The sequence below is a fragment of the Callorhinus ursinus genome, unplaced genomic scaffold (assembly GCF_003265705.2).
Source record: "Callorhinus ursinus isolate GAN/ISIS: 27379988/994484 unplaced genomic scaffold, GSC_fseal_2.0 scaffold2, whole genome shotgun sequence".
NCBI lineage: Eukaryota > Metazoa > Chordata > Mammalia > Carnivora > Otariidae > Callorhinus > Callorhinus ursinus.
In genome coordinates, this window is record NW_027397064.1 from 59,103,214 (window position 1) to 59,124,760 (window position 21,547).

The 21,547-nt window shown below is 35.1% G+C and overlaps 1 protein-coding gene across 4 annotated transcripts in view; it reads left to right on the forward strand.

Moving 5' to 3' along the window:
* The window catches only part of TLK1 (tousled like kinase 1), a 153,302-nt gene that overhangs the window by 67,335 nt on the left and 64,420 nt on the right, over positions 1-21,547 (forward strand). For all 4 annotated transcript variants that reach the window (XM_025853295.2, XM_073882567.1, XM_025853302.2 and 1 more), the window contains one exon: positions 5,424-5,495. In XM_025853295.2, coding sequence (XP_025709080.1) covers positions 5,424-5,495 — 72 coding nt within the window. The remainder of the gene's footprint in view (positions 1-5,423; positions 5,496-21,547) is intronic.

Sequence of the window (21,547 nt, forward strand, 5' to 3'; positions counted from 1 at the left end):
TCTAGAAAAGTTTTCTTTAATTGTTGTTTTGATAATTTCACCTCCTGGATTTTCTTACTCTTTTTTTCTGGAACTCTCATTATTTGGAGCAGGACCTCTTGAACTGAGTTTCTAGTTTTCTTTCTTTTTTTTTTTTGGTCTCTTTCTGGCAAGGTTTCTTCAACTTTATCTTTAAATCCGTACTTTTTTTTTCTTTTTCTTTTAGCTCTTACTTTTTTTTCCAGTTTTTTTTCCCCTTTTTTTGATCGTGGTTCTCTTAAATGTTTCATTTTTGTAGTTTGCTATTATTAGGATATTTAGTAATGGTTTTATTTTTGTTTGAAGTTTTTTTTGTGCTCCCTTGGTTGTCTTTATTTCTTATGGACTTCTTTTAATTTTTTGTTTGTATTTCTTCACATATGTGGTGATGTTGGGCTTTGTTGATAATACATGCATTAGGCACTGAACACTTATTGGAAGCTTTGGAGTAGGTAGGGCTTACTGACCAATAGGTTTTGCATAAGGTGACATGGCTGGGTCATTTTTCTGAGAGATTTTCTATTCCTGCTATCTGTAAGTCTTATATCTTGAGATGCTCTGTTTTCCTAGAGAGAAATTATATAGTTTTTTGTCTGTGGAGTATAAGTTTGGGTACTGTCTAGAATTGAGCATGGAAAGGGGGCTAAGGGTCTCTTCAGTTAGTGTGTAGACTTGTTTTTAATACCTTCTGTTTCCTCACTGTGCCTTACGTGCCTCAATCCATAGTTCTGTCTCACATTTCCAGAGATTAAATCTGGCTTGTAATAATTTTGATGACAAGATAGTAGTTAGTCATATCCTTTTTTGTCATTACATATACAATATGTTCTCTTTCTCTGATGGCTTTCAAGATTTTTTTCCTTTTCTTTCTTTTTATGTATTTTTCTAAAAGATTTTATTTTTAAGTAATCTCTACAGCTAACATGGGGCTTGAACTCACAACCTTGAGATCAGGAATTGCACAGTCCACCAACTGAGCTGTTCAGGTGCCCCCAATTTTTTTTCTTTTTAAAAATTTTTAATGGATTAGTTTTTTATTGATGTATAATTGCCATGTAACATTATATTAATTTCGTGTGTACAACATAATTCCATATTTTTGTATATATTGCAAAATGATCACCACAGTAAGTCTAGTGAATATGTCACCACACAGTTAAAATTTTTTTCCTGTGATGAGAACTTTTAAGATTTAATCTCTTAGTTTTCATGTATGCAATATAGTATTATTAACTATAGTCACCATACTGTGACTTATTTATGTTATCCCAGCAGTTATTTATGTTATAACTGGAAGTTTGTATCTTTTGACTTCTCTTATCCATTTTACCCACCCCATCCCCCTGTTTCTGGCAACTACTAATCTATTCTCTGTAGCTGTGTGCTTGGGTTTTGTTTTTTTTGTTTGTTTTTAAGATTCCACATATAAGTGAGATCATAAACTTTTGTCTTTCTTTGACTTATTTCATCTAGTATAATGCCATCGGGGTCCATCCATGTTGTTGAAAATGGCAAGATTTCCTTCTTTTTTTATGGCTAATATTCCCTTGTATATATGTATACCACATTTTCTTTATCCAGTCCTCCACTGATGGACACTTACGTTGCTTCCGTGTCTTGGCTATTGTAAATAAATGCTGTAGTGAACATAGGCTGCAGATATCTTTTTGAATTAGTGTTTGATTTTCTTTGGATGAATACCTAGAAGTGGAATTGCTGGGTCATATGGTAATTGTATTTTTGATATTTTTGAGGAACGTCCATACTGTTTTTTTTTTTTTTAAGTTTATTTAAGTAATCTCTATACCCAGCATGGGGCTCCAGCTCATGCCCCCAAAATCTAGAGCCACATGCTCCACCAACTGAGCCAGCCAGGTACCCTACTCTGTGTTGTTTTCCATAGTGGCTGTACCAGTATACATTCTTGCCAACAGTGGCCAAGGGGTCCCTTTTCTCCACATCCTCGCCAACACCCTATTTTTTATCTTTTAAATAATAGCAATTCTATTAGGTGTGAGGTGTTATTGTATTGTACTTAGATATGGCTTTCTTTGTACTTCTGCTTGGAGGAATCATTGAGCTGCTTCAATCCGTAAATTTATGTCTTTTACCAAATATTAGAATTTTCAGGCTATTATTTCTTCAAATATTTTTTCTGCCCATTTTTCTCTCCTGATCTCCAGCATTTTGATAACAGTTTATCTGTGCCTTCTATGTGTTCAAGAGCAATTTTACTGAATATAAAAAACTTCACTTATATTTTCTTGAGTATCTTAAATATATTACTCCATTTTCTTCTGGCATATAGTGTTGCCTTGGAAAAGTTTGATGTTGGCTTTCTTGGTTGGTATTAGGTGTATGTCATGCTTTTTCAGTCAGCAGTTTCAAAAATTTTTCAATTTTCAAGGGCATTTTCTTGTATTACAGTTTTTACTATTTTCTTATGGTAGTGCTCTTTAAAGGCTTCTTTTACTTGAATGTTGAATTTTTTTGCTTCGTTAGTTGTTTCCTTCCCTTTTATCCCTTCATTTGGTTAAATGTTCAATGGATATATGTTGTATGTGTTTTCTCTCAAGTTCATTCAGGCTTAGTCTTCATTTCTGAAACTTTTTTTTCCTCCCTATTTCTGATGTTTTCCTGAGTTCTGTTAACCTAAACCTGAGTTTTTTGAAATTTGGTTTATGTTGTTCTTTCATGTCTTGAGTCATTTTTGTAATTTTTTTTAGCTCATTTTAAAATGGTAGGTTACAGTTTTCTCCTATTTTGTGGGTATGTGTTCTTGGTGTGGTTTCATTATTAGGATGTTATTCCATATCTTCTTTTTCTTTTTCCTTATAATAACTTCATGGGATTGACCTAATCATTTTCTGTTGTTTACATTTTTGTGGTTTTAGAATGTCTTTTCTTACAGAGCTCCTTCTGATATTGTTTTAGGGCACTCTTCAGAAGCGTGGCATTTGCTTTCTGAAATTTCTAGGCTTTGCTTCCTTTCTTCCTTTTGTCTGAATATTCTCTTTCCTTTATCTTCATTGTACCAGTTGTGCTCAATTTTGCTCCCACACCGAGTAGTTTATCCTCATTGTGATACCCTTAGGGTTGTTTTACAAGTTCATCGAGGCTAGATTGCTCCAACTTCTTCAAGAGTTTACCATGGACCTCCTATACTAAATCATTATTTGAAAGGAGAAACCCTTTGAGTTAGAGCTTTTGTACTCAAATTGCTGTTTTCAGTGTCTCTATTCTCAGATCTGACAGATACTCTGTTTCCTTTTGCTTCCTCTCATATGACACAGGCCCTGTGGTTATTGGTAATTTGTCTCCACCTGCTATTTGGGGTTAACTCATGGAGATTCCTTGTCAGCCAGTTTTGTTATAAATGTTGTCTGTTGGTTTGGGATTTGTATTCTTACCTCAGGATTTAGGGATGCTCAAAAACGTTGGCGTGGCCTCTGTTGTCCCTGAATCTAATTTACCACTTGTTAATTGCTGTTTATGGTTTGTTTTGTTTCAAGTTTGATAATCTTGCTCTAATTAGATTATACCTTCCTCTAGATAGTGCTTGAATCTTAATCAGTTCGAGTGCTGGTTTATGTTGAAAACAGCCTTTACAGTTGTCCAGCATAGTACTAGACATGTATTTAATGACTCAGAGTTATCAGTTTAGAAGGTTAGCCTAAGGGTAATTGTAGGCCAGCTTCCAACCTTTTAATAGTAGGATTAGCACTTACTCTTACCTTTTTTCCCCCTATTCCAGAACTTTTATTTTTTTGTTTGTTTTTTAAATTTAAATTCAATTAATTAACACATAATGCATTATTAGTTTCAGAGGCAGAGATCAATGATTCATCAGTCTTATATAACACCCAGTGCTCATTATATCACGTGCCTGCCTTAATGTCCATCACTCAGTTACCCCATCCTCCCACTCGCCTCCCCTCCAGCAACCCTCAATTTGTTTCCTAAGATTAAGAGTCTCTTATGGTTTGTTTCCCTCTCTGATTTCGTCTTGTTTTATTTTCCCTCCCTTCCCCTATGATCCTTTGTTTTGTTTCTTAAATTCCATATATGAGTGAGATTGTTTGATAATTGTCTTTCTCTGATGACTTATTTCACTTAGTATATAATATCCTCTAGTTCCATCCATGTCGTTCCAAATGGCAAGATTTCATTTTTTTTGATGACTGAGTAGTATTCTATTGTGTATGTATATATGTATGTGTGTGTATACACACACACACACACACACACACACACACACACACATATCTTCTTTATCCGTTCATCTTTTGATGGACATCTGAGCTCTTTTCCATAGTTTGGCTATTGTGGACATTGCTACTCTAAACATTGGGGTGCAGATGCCCCTTTGGATCACTACATTTGTATCTTCGGGGTAAATACCTGATGGTAGCACCTACTCTTAGGTTGCAGGAAAACAGGGATATGAGGTGGCCTGCCTGTACACGAACGTCATTCATGCATCGTCTTTGATGTGTATGTCATAGCCTGTCATCCTCTGATCTAAACATTACTGGGAGACATTGATTTAGTGTACTGATGGTCCAAAAAGTCTACAAAATAATGAGCATCATAGAAACATATTGGAAACAGCTGATGTCATCCTACAAAATGATAGCTCATTTCTCTTTGTCACTGTCTAAAAATAATATAAAGGAAATGTAGAAACTCTTGGGTGAAGCAATTAAAATAGTAGAGATGGCAAAAGATTTTCTTGAAAGACTAAACCAAAACAAACAAAAAACCAGGGATTGTCCAATTTGTTAGTATAAAGAGAGGCAGAGGGGTGTGGATGGGATATGATGGAATTTGATAAGATTGTGAAGGGAATTAAGGAGCATAAATAATACTTTTGGTTAAAGAAAGCATCAGTTTTTATATATTGGGTTGTAATTTTAGGGATCTTGTTATCCTAGTAATAGCCCAGTTCCTTTGCTTCTCAATTTGGTATTCTAAAAAATCAGTTAAAACAACTCAGTTCCTGAAACACAGATCTTTATTGATTTGGTAAAACTTTCCAAGATATTTGAAGTGTTAAGAAGTTGATATTTCTTATTTTTAAAATTTATTTATTTATTTTAGAGCACACACAGAGGGGCAGATGGAAAGGCAGAGAGAATCTCAAGCAGACACTGGGCTGAGCACAGAGCCTGACACAGGGCTTGATCTTATGACCCTGAGATCAGGACCTGAGCCGAAACCAAGAGTTCGTCACTTAACTGACTCTGCCACCCATGCACTCTGATATTTCTTATTTTTACTTCATTTAACTTCCTTGCTTAAAGGAATCATACTTTATTTTCATTTATGAATATAGATTGTTTACCTTGTAGTATGTTTCATTTAAAATTACTCCTAATTTTTACCTTTTTAAAAATTTTTAACAGGCCTCAACAAATAATGAAAGTTCTAATCACAGTTTTGGAAGCTTGGGATCTTTAAGTGACAAAGAATCTGAGGTAAGTAACTTCATTTTTAATATGGTGCTATTAAAGTAAAAGCTGGAATCACCTTTTTGCTTTTAATAGTTTTTCCTCCTCTCCCAATCCCCCCAGCAATCTTTGTGGTAAAGGTTAATGCTAAAGTTTCTGGTAGGAACATTTTGTTCTGCCTTATGAAGCACAGTATTCAGACTGAGGACATGTGGCATTAGAAAGAAAATATAGTTTCTTTGGTGACGTAGTTGAACTTCTACATTAGTGATATAGATTTTCTTAATGGAAGACAGTTACTAGCCATTCATAATTCTAGTAGGCGAAAGTGGTTTTTGAACTGTTTTTACAGTTTTCTATTGTTTTTTGTTATACTTCCCTCTTAGTTTGGTTCTGAGTAAGGGTTTGTTTACTTCCTGAGATATAGATGATACATTTTTTTCTTTTTGAAATTTGTTGAATTTCATGCTGTTCATTTTCATTTTTCATATTTAAGAATATCTGGAAAATCCTCTCTCCTCCCACCCACTTACCAACCCCACTAAGAACATACATGGAATTTTACAAGTAGGTATTTAGATCCATGGTGCAGTTACCATTGAGCATGATACACTTGATGGCATCTGTTTGAAGTATGTATACAGGAAGTTCTTTGGGTTTTAGCATTCACTTGATGCTGTAACATCACTTTTTGTGGCTACAACCTTACAGTATTTCCTTTGCTCAGATTATAGACTTCTGTTACTTTTCAATGCATGTGTGTGTGTGTGTGTGTGTGTGTGTGTGTGTGTGTGTACGTGTACGTGTGTGTGTGTTTTCCCTTCAATGTTAACTTATTTCTCTTTGATCCATTTTGGTCTTTTTTCTACTTGGGTTAGTATAGATATATCCCCTTGATAACACCAATAGGTCATTAGCATTCAGTAACTCTTAGCCATTTGGTTTTGGTGTTCAGTGGAAAGAGAATATCAAAGGTGGCATTTTTTTAAGTCCTCTGTTATTGAAAGCATCTAGGAATCTCTCTAGGTAGACAGTTTTGTGCAGTACTGTGCAGGCACCCTGACACTCCAAAGGAGTGTGGCATAGGGTTTTCACTCATCAGGCTTTCCCTTCCACAGAGACAACTGGCAGGCAGCTGAAAGGACTGTGCAAGTGACGGGACTTTATCCGCAGTAGGTTCCCTTGAGGTAAGCGTTAGTAGCCCCTGTAGTACCAGATTATCACAGTTTAGTTTTTTTTCAAATTAGCATACTTATATTAAGTCCTTAAAAATTGTAGGTTTAGATTTAGTCAAAGTACAGCTTTTTAGAAACTATATCAAGAATGTTTTCACTTTATATCTCCTGGACTTTGGAACATTTCTTGATATTTCCAGATTTTGGTCTATTTAGTAATTTCACATGCCTTCCCTTTCATAGGCTGTTATGTTATGAAGGGCGATAAAATAATTTTAGATATTTCTCTTTTATCTTCACCAAATCTGATATTTTTGACAGATTTTTTATAGCAAAACATAGTAAAAGATCTGTAACAGGTATTTCTGTGTTTTTTATAGTCTCCCAATATAAACTGTAGATGCAGTATTTAATTTTTTCAGAGGAATCAGTCTATAAGAAAGTACCACTTCCCTTTAAAGAATTCCAAGAATCACTTTTGACTGTATTTTTAGTTAAAAAAAATTTTTTTAAGACCATACTGTAATTTACAGTGAAGTACAATTCGGTTAAGCATTGCATATACTTAGCTTAATTTGTATAGAAATTTTGACATTTGAGGCATTTATAGAAAATCTTAAAAATTTGGGGGCTTTTGCTGGTCTGTGTTCAGTATCAGGAATTTTTACAAATTGTTAAGTCAAGTGGCACAGTATTTTGAAAATGACTACAGCTTATACATTTTCTTTAAGATTTGAAGAAGCAATTTTTTTTGTCTTATCATTTAAGAAGCTACTTATCTGGAAAATGATTTTCAGGTTTTATTTCTATACTAGATACTTTAACAAATTTCCTTGGGGTGAAATTTTACACACCTCAAAATATAGGTATTTGTCAATCATTATGTGAAGTTGTTCGGCATAAATAATTATAGGGTGAAGTACTACTTTTTTTCCTGGTGCACCAGTAGTAAAGTTTATGTACTATTGTTCTCTGATGTCATTTTATTCTTTGGTACTCCGTCCCCTGATCCATTACATTTTCTTAAATAATAGTTTTTGTTTATATGAAAAATAGTACTGAGGGTTTATTTAAAAAAAATAGCTTTTCTCTCCACCTCACTCTTGATTCTTTCAGCTCTTCTTCCTGGTATTTATTTCCACATTTTAATATAAAAAATATGCATATCTTGAGCTTTTGTTTCTTCAGTTGGGCATTTTCCTCCCACCCAGTACTCTTTCAGACACCCAGAACTCCTCTGTTTTCTAGCTTTTTACTTTTAAAACTGAAAAGCATCTGATATTCACTGTTAAACTCATTTGAATCTACTTCAACTGAAATTTTTCATTTCAGTTTGTATATGAATTCTTACATGGATTTGCCTTTTATTTCTAAATATAGAATTGTAGAACAGAAAGGTTTTTCCCTTTGTTAATGAAATTGCCTAGTTGGTAGGAAGGTGTCAGTCTTGTTTTTGCTTCATTTTACATCATTCTAGGTCTGTTCAGTGTGTTCCAAAACTTTACTGTGTTTTCAGTAAGCATTTATTACATATGTGTTATCTTCTAGCCTCTGTGCCCAAGCAAAGAGAATTTAAAAAAGTGAATACAGTGCAATCCCTACCTTCACATGAGATCATTGTCTAGTAGGACAGACAGACTGCTTCATAAACAGTGTAGACTATGGTATAATAGATGTAAGCACAAGGTACTATGGGAGCAAAGAGCAAGAAACCCCTAATTCCATCTTTGCTGGGGAGAAGCGGGGGGAGAAAAGTGAAGTCTTCCTTTAAAGGAGAGGATAGTTGAGTTGTTCGAAAGGCTGTGAATTCATCCCAGAAGACAAGGGTAAAGTACGAGAAGAAGACAAGCAGAAAGGCTAGGATACGCTTTTGCTTTTGCATGGAAGCATGGCAGGTAGTTCTGTTCAAGACATGAGGCAGTGATTCTCAACCCTTAGTGCACTTTTAGATCACCTGAGAGGCTTAAAAAACATACCAAGCTGCCTGCTGGTTTGAAGACCTCTGGCATAGGTAGGCTATGCAAGAATGGTGAAAGATAGGTAGGAGTCAGGGTTTGAAAGCCCTTGTACTTCGTAATAAGGAATTTGGACTGTTGTCTAGATAATGGAGAGCCATTTAAACAGGAGGAACAGAAGGCAAAGTAGAGATGAATAGGCTCCCCCAGTTTGTAGTGTAGAGGATAAAATTGGAGGGAATGAAAGCTAAGTTGGGAAAATCATTTAGTTAAGGAATATTGTCTCCTTTACAAAACTCCCAACTTCCACAGTTTAATATTAGGAGGAAGAACTTTAAGTGGGCAGGGTTCTAATTAAAGTGTTCTCAAGTTTACCTTTTGGGCTCTGCCTTCTCCTTCAGATTCTCAAACCAGTTATTGGTATTACTCCCCAGGCCCATGCTTCTCAGACTTCAGTGTGCAAGTGATTTACCAACAGTTCCTTTTCTCTATAGATCTGGGATGGGAGTTTGCATTTCTAACAAGCTCTCGGATTCGCCTAGATTATAAAAGAAGAATCAGTATGGTTTAATGACTGACTGAAGGTAAAGGAGGAAAGGGAAGAGCCTAGGATTATTTAAAGGTATCTAGCTTTAGGTGAATGTTAGTGCCTTTGACCAAAATAGACAACACAGAAGGAAGAAACATAGGTTTGGCATAGAAGATAATTAAATTCTGGACAACACTGAGTTTGAACATCTGTGAATTGACCAAATGAAGATGGTACTTCAGATAGGCAGTAGGAGTTAATCTGGAGCTCAGGAAAGAGGTCAGGTTAGAGATGAAGACTTAGAGGAGTTTTTGGCACGGGTGACCACTTTGAGTGGTCATAGGATTCCTGGGGATGGGTCTCTTGAGAGTCAGGGGCTTCCCAGGGTCAAAACAATCTTCATAGTAGTGCTAAGGCATTATTTGCCCCCCCTTTTTTTACAATAATGCTAAGACATATCTGGCTTTTTAACTTTCATTTTCTCTAGAGTTTACAGTGAAAATTTCCAGTCTGTAATGACACATGATGACATCATCACCCTGACTTACGAATTGTGTACTTGCATATTTTGTTTCAAAACTTCTTTAGTTTTAACATCTAGAATAGTAAATATTGATAGTTATAGCCTATGCATATAAAAGCTCTGAGGCATCCTTGACAGTTTTAAGAGTTTGTAGAGGAGTCCTGGGACCTAAAAGTTTAAAAACTGCTTCTGTGGGTGAACTCATCTTGATAGTGTGTGTAATGCTGGGAAATGTTAGCAGGCGAGGTAAGTGTGCTAGAGTAAGAGTAGTAGTCTGGTAAGGAGGTAGACAGTAGGAGGAAAAAGAGGAGAAAGAGAGAATAAGGAGTAGAATTAAATGTCACAGAAGTCAATTAAGATAATGACTATTAAAAGTGACTTAAGAATTGTCACTTAGGCTTAGTTTTAGTAGACTGATGGGAGCAAGATACTAGATTGTAGCCCATTAAAGAGAGCTGGGATAGTGAGGAAATAGTGACAGCAAATATTGACTACTCTTGGCAGAATCTTGACGATAAGGGAGATGGTGTCTAGAGTCTAACAGGCTCAACAAACTATGTATAGGGAAGGGCTTGTAGCAGAGCTGTGACGACAGGACAAGGAATGCTGAAAAGAGAGGAGAAAATAGAACCAAGCTTAACACCTTTTTTTGGGAGGTGGTATGAAATGCCGAGATCCAGAACCTGGGTGGGCAGGGTTCATTGTGGACAGAATTAACTGGGAACACCTTTCCCCGATGCACAGACTTCCAGCCTAATAACCTTTCTCATACTCCACAGTGAAATAGAGTTGATCAGCCGAAGCAAAGAATCATGAGTTGGTTGTGGGTGTGAGAATGATGAAAATTTTATGGGAGGGACCGGAAAGGGAGTTTGCAGGGGATGGAGGGAGATGGCCATTCATCTTATTTTAAATGTTTTAGAATGCCTGAAGGAGTTGGAAACAGGATCTATGCGTATTGTCTGCCGGCCAAAAGTCCAGATTATTTTATGAGGATAGAGAAGGAGCCCATATTTCTTGGTTATCAGTGTTTTCCAAGTTTTAAAATCTGCCCGATTCACCTGTTTGCAGTTCTTCTTCAAGGACCCATCTCTAACTAAGCAAAGACCTCTATTTTCTCTAAATTCTTTGCATTTGCCGTCTCTGCTTATCCTTACCTCAAGATGCTAAGATAAATTACCTTGTAGCTCATTTGGAATTTATAATGAACAGTTACACCATAACTCTTCTCCCTACCTCTCTTTTTGGATGTCCTAAGATGTATTTTATGTATTCTGTCTTATTTTATTTCTTACTAAGGTTGAAGTATTTGTGACTGAATATAAATGATTGAATTACGTCATCTTTAATAGTGTTGGAGAAATACATTTAAGTCTATTTATACCTGTGTCCTTACATACAACATATTACATAATAATGTTGATAAAGCAAACACGTGTCAAATTACTTTATTTTTGCCTCAATTTAATCTTCAGTATTCATCTTTTATAATTCTTCTGTGTAACCTGAATCACTGATGTTGAACTTTTTATTTATTTATTTTAAGATTTTATTTACTTGAGAGTGAGAGAGAGACCACAAGTGGGGCAAGCGGCAGAGGGAGAGGGAGAAGCAGACTCCCCGCTGAGCAGGGAGACCAATGTGGGGCTCAATCCCAGGAGCCTGGGATCATGACCTGAGCTGAAGGCAGACACTTAATTCACTGAGCCACCCAGGCACCCCTGTGTTGAACATTTTAAAAAAGACTACTTCTCTTTCTAGAGCCAGTTTTTTTCCCCCCTTCCTCTTGAGTAATTAATTACCAGTTCTTTAACCCTCTGTCCACTAACATTGAAGTACTGTTTATTTTTGGTCCAAGTACATTTGATTTCTGAGATATTTAGGATTAAGGATTTTAATTACAGATATATGGAAGCTAGGATAGTTGTTGGATCTAGACACTTAAACTTAGATCCATTTTCAGAATTGTAATGATTGTAATGAGAGAAAAATATATGGTCCCTTGATTGTCTTAATTTACCTCTAATGTTGATTAATGAAGGTCATTTTATGAAAGTTCTGATTAACTTTGTCATTTGAATTAAGTTTCTAGAAGTGGTCTTGAAACCTAAATGAGATTTTTTTTTCCTCATTCGAGGTGAAGTGTTGGTATTAAAGATTGTTTGAATTATTAATTCTTCATTAATTCTTGTTCTTTTTTAAGAAGAATTTTCAAAGGACCACATTATGTATGGTTTCTTATTTTCATATTTTGGATGAAGTAGAAATTAAGAACACCAGGGAATTAGACCTAAAACTAGGTTGGACCTGACTTTAGGAGTGCATTATTTCCATTTCTAGGACTAGTGGTAATTGTTTATAGAGTTCTTTAATAGGTTATTTTTAATCTAAAATCTCCTTTGTTGAAGTAGGTATTTAAAAATTACACATACACATGTATAAATTGATTTAAATGGGTTATCTTCTGATATTAGTAAATTGGCTGAATTAGTAGAGTGGTAAGAGTACTTCCTGTTTTTATCTTGTTTCTACTCATACCCATCTGTACTTTTTATATTTCCTTTTTGCCCTCTTAATAGTGTTTGGCTTAAATGTTTGTTCAGTGAATACTTAGGTATCCTAGATTGATTGGAAATTATGATTCTATTTGAAAATAGAGGTAAAACTGACCTTAAATTTTACGTTTTAGATAGATTTTTTTAAAAAATCGTTAAAGTTTTACTTGTTTATGTATTTGTTATAATCCAGGGAAATCTTTTTTTTTTAATGTCTTAGTCTGAATACCCAGTAAGAAAGAAGAAAACTTGAAAAATGAGTTTAGTGATGTGTAGTTAAGTATCACTGAAAGTTACATTTTCATGCCTATTCCTTCCCTAGGTGAATTACCTTGTTTTTGACTTTATTATTATTAAATTATTAAACTTAATTCTGTTAATATTAAACTTTATTCTGTTTAAATCTGTTCAGCTCCTCAAGATTGTTAGAAAACTAGTTCATTGCCCTCATCAATTTTAAGAAATACTCTTTGTATCTTGCTGCCTACATTCTTCTCTAAAATGTTTTAGCCTGATAAATGATTTTTGTGGTATTCTACTTGATGGGTTCCTCCATCTTTTCTTATCTTTGTGCTGGTAGTATTTTTTCATTACTTCTTACTCTGTTAGGTGGGCCAAACCAAAAGTCTTAGTAAGTATTACTATGTTAATTGTTTTACTAAGACATTGTATATAACAGTATTGCTGTATATAACATATAATGCGTAATAACGGTGTCCTCCTGAAGGAGAGTAATCTGTGTGCATCCAAAACAGTAATAAAGACATTTTCTCCTTAGAGGATTTAAGTTTGTTTTTTTCTCTCCCTTATGAGACTAATAATCATCCTTTTAAATTAAAAGATTTAAAAGTTCCTGTGAAATATCTGGAATTACTTTGTAAAATTTCCTTTTATTTAAAAAGAGAAAACTATATTTATTTAATTCTACCACTATACATTAAAGGACATGCTCTTATAGAAGCTATATTCAACTAAAAGTTAGAGTGTCTGACCCTAACATATGTTATAGGACAGAGTTCACAGCAAAGGAAGTGGGTCTGTCTTGGTTGAATATATATGTCCTTAGTATCCTGGAAGGAAAAGTGAACTGGAAACCAAATGTGGGTCTGATACTGGCTCTCTGCTTCTTTTTCTGTAAAGGTGGCGGACTATGTGTCAGAGTCAAATGGGAAGCTTTTTCAAAGGGGAAAGAACTTCCTGCTTGGAAATTCTGATACACTCCGAGTAGATAATCTTTCACTTTATTATAAATCATGAAATCTTGAAATAATGTTCTATAACCCATTTACTTAGCCAGGAAATAAATAGCTGTTAAATGTTTCCCTTTATACAAATGCATTTAGTGTCAGTGGTTGGTTGTTTTTTTTAGAACAAGAACGTTCTAAGCTAATTGATGAAAATAAGATTGGAAGATTAAAATGCCAAGTCATTCTAAGATACTTTTAAAGTGGAACCTGGTATAGTGCTTGACCATAGTATATGCTCAGTAAATATTTGTTGGATGAATAAATCTAACATCATTTTAGTTGTAGCATACTATACAGGTAGTTTTTGTGTCAACAACTACAAATGATTCTTATATATTCATCAAAGCAAGGTTCCTTAACCTTAACCTTATTGACATTTGGGGTTAGATAATTCTTGAGGTGTGGTGGGTTGTCTTGTGAATGCAGCGTTTATCAGCATCTCTGCCAAACACATTAGAGATCTGTAGCTCACTCTCTCTCTCCACCCCAACCTCCCCTCCCCACTTGTGACTCCAGGTATCCAGAGTATCTCCAGGTATTGCCAAATATCCCCTGGTTGAGAACCACCCCATTAATGAAGGAGAGATAATAGTTTGAGCATGCTACCTATGGAGCTAGATTACAGCTCTTTTAAATTTCGCATCTCCTAAGTATGGAAACTGAAGCCTAGAGAGGTTAATTAATTTGCCTACAGATAGTAAGTTAACAGTCAAAATTCTAATTCCAGAGTATCTGTTTTGTTTCAAAGTGATGCTCTCAACTACTGTGTCTACGCTTTTCTCTCTCTGTATAACTAACTAAGGTAATGTGTAACTCATTAGTTAGATAAATGATCCTAGCTAGTCTTTTGAAAAAAAAAAAAAGGTATTCTTTTTTGGAAATATTTAGATTTAAGATGATTTATAGTAACATCAAATTTGCCAATCCAAGATATCCCTGTTCTATCCCTGGACTAACAACATTTCACAAATATTTTATCTGATAAATACTGCTTTTAGTCTGGATTTTTAAGGGCAGTCAGCACAAGCTGACATTACTGAGAAATTTGGCTTCGGTATGTTATACTATAGTAGAGTTTTAAAAATATTAGATATATTTTTATGTCAGCAGAGCATAGTATGATTAATTCTCATTTTCTAAAATAACAGAGTAACCATGACAACCCATTGGACTTCTTATATCCTAATGAGTTTTCTGCTGTATGCCACGATTTGGGTCTTTAATTTTTAATAGAAGATTATATTAAGAATAATTTTTTTAAAGATTTACTTATTTGAGAGAGGGAGAGAGTGCCTGAGTGCCCCCGTGGGGGGGGGGGAGGGGCAGAGGGAGGGGGAGAATCTGAAGCAGATTCCCACTGATCTTGGAGCCCAACATGGGGCTCTTATCTCACGATCGATGAGATCTTGGGTCTGAGCTGAAATCAGGAGTCAGATGCTTAAACAACTGAGCCACCTAGGTGCCCCAAGAATAATTTCTTAATTTTAGACAATTTCCATTGTGGAATATACAGGACTTACTACAGTATATATAGATGGCCTATTGCTAATTCATTAACATCATTTTGGAGCTCTTTTTTTTTTTTTAAGATTTATTTATTTATTTGAGAGGGAAGAGAGAGTCTTAAGCAGACTCTGAGCTGAGCATGGAGCCCGGCATGGGGCTCCATCTAGACACTTAACTGACTGCACCACCCAGGTGCCCCAGAGCTCTTTAAAAAGTAAGGATTCCATTGGTCTTTCTCCAGAGATGGTTAATTTTGGAATGGGGACTTCAGCATGAGCTTTAAATAAAAGCTTTGTAAGTGATTATGATGTATAGTGACATTGAGAATCCATGCTAATATTTGAATGATAGAACAATTTCTTTTAAAAAAACAACTCCCTTTTGGGGTGCCTGGGTGGCTCAGTGGTTAAGCATCTGCCTTCGGTTCACATCATGATCCCAGGGCCTGGGATCAAGCCCGGCATTGGGCTCCCTGCTTGGTGGGAGGACTGCTTCTCCTCCACTCCCCCTGCTTGTGTTCCCTCTCTCACTGTGTCTCTCTCTCTGTCAAATAAATAAATAAAATCTTTAAACAAACAAAACCTCACTTTTTTGGGGTTATATATGTATTGCTATAGAGAATAACAATGGGGTACCACCTTTTTTTTTTTTTTTTAAACACATCAAGTAGACAGATATTTAAAGATTGGTGGGCATTCTCACAGTGAAAGTGTAGATTGATACTGCCTTTGAAAATGCACTTTGGCAATATGTTTAAAATCTTTAGCGTGTATATTCTGTGACACAACATTTACTCTTAAAAGTGTCTATCCCAAGGAAATAAATTGTTTAAGGATCTAGGGATTCATGTTCAGGGAAATGTCTATAAAGATATCATACAGGAGTATGTTTTACTCCATCATGAGTGTCACACCGGGAGAAAAGTTGTGAAATCACTGTTCTAAATTTTACTATTGTAAGTACTCTCAAAATGCCAACATTTCCAGAATAAGTTATCTTGAAAATTTGCTTTTTCCTCCCACAGCAGTTGCTCTATATGTCTGTTTTATTCTGATTGTATGATTTGAAAACTTAAAAGATCATATGAATAGGAGAGAAAGTCCAACTTTATTTTAATTTTTGGTTTATACTATTGAAAAATAAAGGCTTCAAGGGAAACAGAGAAGGGGGAAAATGCCAAGAAATAGTTACACTTTGTGAATTGTAAGAAAATGGCAAATAAAATTGCATTTCATCAATATTGAAGACTTGGTATGCTCCGTCAAACATACATGAATGCAAATTAAAATGGGTCCAGACCATAGGAGTTTGAGAAGTCAGACTGTGAGGATGGCAAGTTAAGGTAGCTTTTAAAAACTGAGAGTAAGATTGCGGTAGTATATAATTCTTTTAGGTGCTAGTGTGCTTGTGGATATTGTCTATTTGTGAGGGGAGTAAAAAATCATTCGGGCTTTTAAAAATGATGTGAGCAGGCACAATTTAAGTAACCTGTAAGCACACATTTTCATTGGGTAGTTATCCAAGTTTATCTTATTGGCTCTCTACCATCTTTGATCATACATATTATTAAATAATAAAGGAAGTACAGCAAAAAATAGACTATACTCAAAATTGCTGATGTGTTGATTGGATTTACTTCAAACAGCAAGGAAATGCTCTTATTTAATAAGATCCCAAAATATTGCATACATAAACTTTTTATACTAGATACTGAAATCAGCAATGTAACAAAGATCTTTTAGGTGTCAAAGATTCAAGCAAACATTTCCAGATAATAATAGTTCTCCATATTAAAGTTTTGACTCTTGGGCAGAGACAGACTGTGAATTTCAGGTCCTGCCAGCTCAAAATCCTTGAATTAGGATGTACATATTTCATGATAGTTTTAGCTAAATGTAAATTGGATGCAAAGCAGCAAGGAAATTTTTACAATAGAATTTTAGTTTTCTTACAGTGCATTATTCTAACCAAATTTTTATAGCAAAAGGTTGGAAGAAACAGTATCTTGTACATTTGATATTCTTGAATAGAACATCTATTTTACATTGACTATTTTTATAAAGCTCCAGATTTTCCTTTCTAGTTCAGTGCGGTTTTGATATGTGCCATTAAAGTAACAGATTTCTCCAGCATTTTCCTGTCTTACATCTAGTTCAACAAATTTTGCCTAGAAATATGGAATAAAATTGAACATTGGCATTACCAGCTTCAGGCAAAAAAATTTGTCATGCCATTTGTTCAGAGTACAGTGACCTTAAATTTGATACCTGAGTAACTATGAATCATTGGAATAGGGCAGTGAGTTGTATTTTTGAAACCGATCTGTACCTAAATGAATCAATTGGAAAAAAATACATTCTGACAAGATGGAGGATTGAATATTTTGTTATGGATATTATTTAATAATAGAGTAACTTTTTCTATTTTTTTTTTTAAGATTTTATTTATCTGAGAGAGAGAGAGAGAGAGCATGAGGGGGGAGGGCCAGAGGAAGAGAGAGAAGCAGGTTTCCCCCTGAGCAAGGAGCCCGATGCGGGGCTCTATCCCAGGACCCTGGCATCATGAACTAGCCGAAGGCAGACGCTTAACCGACTGAGCCACCTAGGTGCCCCACTTTTCTTTCTCTTTTAAAGTATTTTCTCATTTAATGGGAAGAGATTAAATATATCTTTGTCTATTAACTGCAGTAATTTAATAGAGATGATGATCTCTGACTTTTCTTTTTGTTTTCCAGCCAGGGCTAATGAATTGTACTTAAGGTAGAGGTAAAGAATAAATTTTAGGGGTGCCTGGGTGGCTCAGTTGTTAAGCGTCTGCCTTGGGGCTCAGGTCATGATCCCAGGGGCCAGGGATCGAGCCCCACATCGGGCTCCCTGCTTGGCTGGAAGCCTGCTTCTCCATCTCCCATGCCCCCCTGCTTGTGTTCCCTCTCTCGCTGTGTCTCTCTCTCTCAAGTAAATAAAATCTTTAAAAAAAAAAAAAAAAAAAAGAAATTTTAACATCCACTCCCTCCTCTTTTGTGATGGTATCTTTTCACATACTGTTAAAATTTCCTATACTGCATTTATGCCAATAATTTTAAGTATTTCTATTTGGAGGCTGATACCAAGGTAGTTATCTGTTAGCATGGCACAATCCATATTGATTTATCTCCCTCCTTCTGTGACAGTGTTAAGATGGTAGTTTTTTTTAATATTTTGTCTTATTTGCCTTGAAGAAACACATTTATTTTTATTTTAAAAATAGGTCAAGGAGCCAGATAAAACAAGATCCCATATTAGATTTGAAAACCTTGTTTAATAATCACTGACTTAAATTCCAAATAAAATAGAAGAATTAGTTTAATTATATCACTGTCACCTCTTGAGTCGTTTAGATTTTTCTTTTTTGAACATACTTTTCAACTGCTAGAAAATACCATGTAAATTCTTACTAATATCTTAGAACATTTAAATGCCAGAGTAGTCATACGGATTTTGGTATGATTACAAATTAGCATTTATAAAGCTAAATTGATTTGAATAGTACCACTCTCTGCTTTCATCATTTTCTCCTAACCACTCTTCCATTGTATGGCAGAATTCTTTGACTTTTTATAATTCTGATAGTCTTTCCATCTTTACTTTAAAAGCCAAATCAGGGGCACCTGGGTGGTGCATTCAGTTGAGCATCTGACTCTTGGTCTCGGCCCAGGTCATGATCTCATAGTTGTGAGATGGAGCCCCACGTTGGGCTCCATGCTCAGCGTGGTGTCTGCTTGAGATTCTCTCTCTCTCCCTCTGGCCCTCCCCCAACTTGTGCTCACTCTCTATCTCAAATGAGTAAGTCTTTAAAAATAAATAAAGCCATATCATATTATTTTGCTTTCCATATTTATTTTGCCTTCTATTTTCTGGTAAACTGTAATGCAATAGTTGATGAAAAAAAAAGAAAAGAAAGAAATGACTGCATCAGCAAGAGCAGTAATAAGCTTGAAAACATTCTGTAAAATATGCAGCATGTGCAATTTTTACATCTTGTGCAAATGCCAAGCTGGCCTGGTTGATGTCCCTTGGATTTTCTAGGAAATCACTGGTCAAGATCAGTGGTTTTTCAAATCTTTTTTAAGCCATAGAACTCTTTTTCTTCAAAGAGTTCTTCATAGAACTCTTTTTCTTCATAGGTCCCACTAATATGGGACCTCAGTGTGTTAAAATGAGGGATGCTGTGTTTGCAAGCATGGAGGTAGAGGTAGGATAGGGTTGTGTCTTTGTTAGGCTAGAGCCTTAGCTCAGCCCCCTGCTCCTTCCTTCCCTTTTCCTCTTAACATCTTTTGAGGTACACCTCCTTTCCTAAGGTATCTTGGGAGTACAGTTTGAAAATCACAGATAGCATTCTGAATCTTTCTTCACTGATGAGCCATTTTGGAGATTAAATATTTGGTACATTTCTGCATATCCTAAATCCCCAAGGTTCTAAATTCCCAAATCCATGTAGAAATGAGTGACTCAGGGGAATTGTTAGCAGAACCTTCACTGAGAATTTTTGTTTTGTTTAATATAGGTATTGTTCAGATTTAAATTTAAAACAAACAAAAAACTAATGCACCTTTCCCTGAGGTTGGTGATATAATATTTAGGGCCTAGACTGCTGGTTCTGTGGCTTAGAGTTGAGAAGACAGTTGAGTGGGACCTTAAACAGGAAACATCACTTATTTTGCAAGCCCTACAAGTTATTTATAAGCTATTGGGAAGAAACTGCTAATCATTTAACATGTGATTGAAGTTTTAAAAAAGGAAAGTACACAGATATTTGGAATAATAGGATAGCCATTCAGATAAGAAAATTTACTGGGTTCTTACTGACATTTATAGAGTACACAACTGTTCCAGATGGTGTACTAAGTATGTTTCTGGTGTGTTTCTTATATAATCCCCACAATCCTATACCTGTATTACCACATTTAAAATTGATGAGAATAGGGTGCCTGGCTGGCTCAGTCAGTAGAGCATGTGACTCAATCCTCGGGGTCGTGAATTCGAGCCCCATGTTGGGCGTAGAGATTACCATAAAAAAAATGGTGAAAAATTGGAGTCTTGGGTTAAATAACATGCTGAGAGTTATGGTAAATAATGGACCCAGAGTTTGATTCTTAGTCTCAATCTGTGCTTCTTCAGAGACCCATGCTACTTGCTTTTTAGGAAATTATGGTTCTTTTGGGATGACAGAACAAGTCTAAAATAATCTGAGGTAAGAGTAAGGAATGAGGTGGTAATATTAGGACATGGGTGAGAAAAGATTAGAGTTTATAGGAAGGGACAGAATATGGTGTGTTCATAACGGAAACATTTACTTTATAGGTGAATTTATTTATATCTCAGTTTTCCTTTTTTGTTTTATATTTTGTTCAACTTTTCAGTTTTTTATTACCTATTTCCAACTTCTTTACCTGCATTAGTCATACATTATAGTCTTAAAATTAATTTTAATCTTGTCATCCTTTCTCCCTCCCCCCTCAAATTCTTCTCCGGTTTAAAGGAGGTAAACCTGTTGGCCTGGCCTTCTGTTTTTTTTTTCAACTGTAATAATTACGCATTTGGGTTTTTCTCATTCATTGTTTTTAACAAAATGACATTTCCCTCAAAGGACTGTCCCACTTCCCCATTCCATTAAATTTAAAATTTAGGTAGGGAAACTTTGCCTCAAAGTTTTTCCTTAAGTAATCTATAGGTCTTAAAAAAAAAAGACCTTAAATATCTTCAAATATATATTCAATAAAGTGTTTAATGAATGTTACTAAATAAGTTTGAGAATTTCTTCATACACTGTAACTTTCCATCCCATTCCCCTTTTGGAGATAGCCAGTGAATGTTATCATTTAGAAGCTTTGTGGTAAATAAATCTAACTTTGCTCACCCCAGTTGAACCATCGTGCTGTCCTCTGCATTTAAAATGTAGCCTCTCAACCAAAATGATCCACTGTTCCTTGGAATATGTTTTAGAAAATGATACAGAACCATTTAGATAGAAAATGTTTCCAGTATAACTTTCAGAATTGTGTTATTTTGTGTGATTTTCTGTTGTTTATTCAAAAGTAGCTAGTCAAGATTTAAGATGGAATTTAGATGGGATCCTGTCATGCTTAAAAATTAGTACAACATTAAACTGTTGTGAAAAACCGTATTTTCTTGATATTAAATTACATTTTTTTTAAACAGATTAGGGAAGGATGTGAATAAATATTATTTGGGAATCCTCTTTTAAGATAGATTTTAAGGTTCTTTATAAAAATGTTAGCTTAGAATTTTTAATTTGGTGTTATTTTATTTTGAGGAAAATAAAAGGCTATTTGTCTGAGTCTGATAACTAATGACCTATTTACCCTAAATTGCTGGTACATCAGGCTACCTCCTGAGTAGATCGCCAGTTAGGGTGGATTTCTTTAAGATCTCTGGTTTGTGTTGTGAAAACATGTAGGCAGTTTATTGGACATAATGAGTTTTATTTACAAACTAGATAAAATTTTGAAATATTTTTGTATTGTTGATTCATTCAGTTCTTGATACAGGCCACGTAGTCTGTCATATAGAGAAAAAAAGAGCATTTAGGC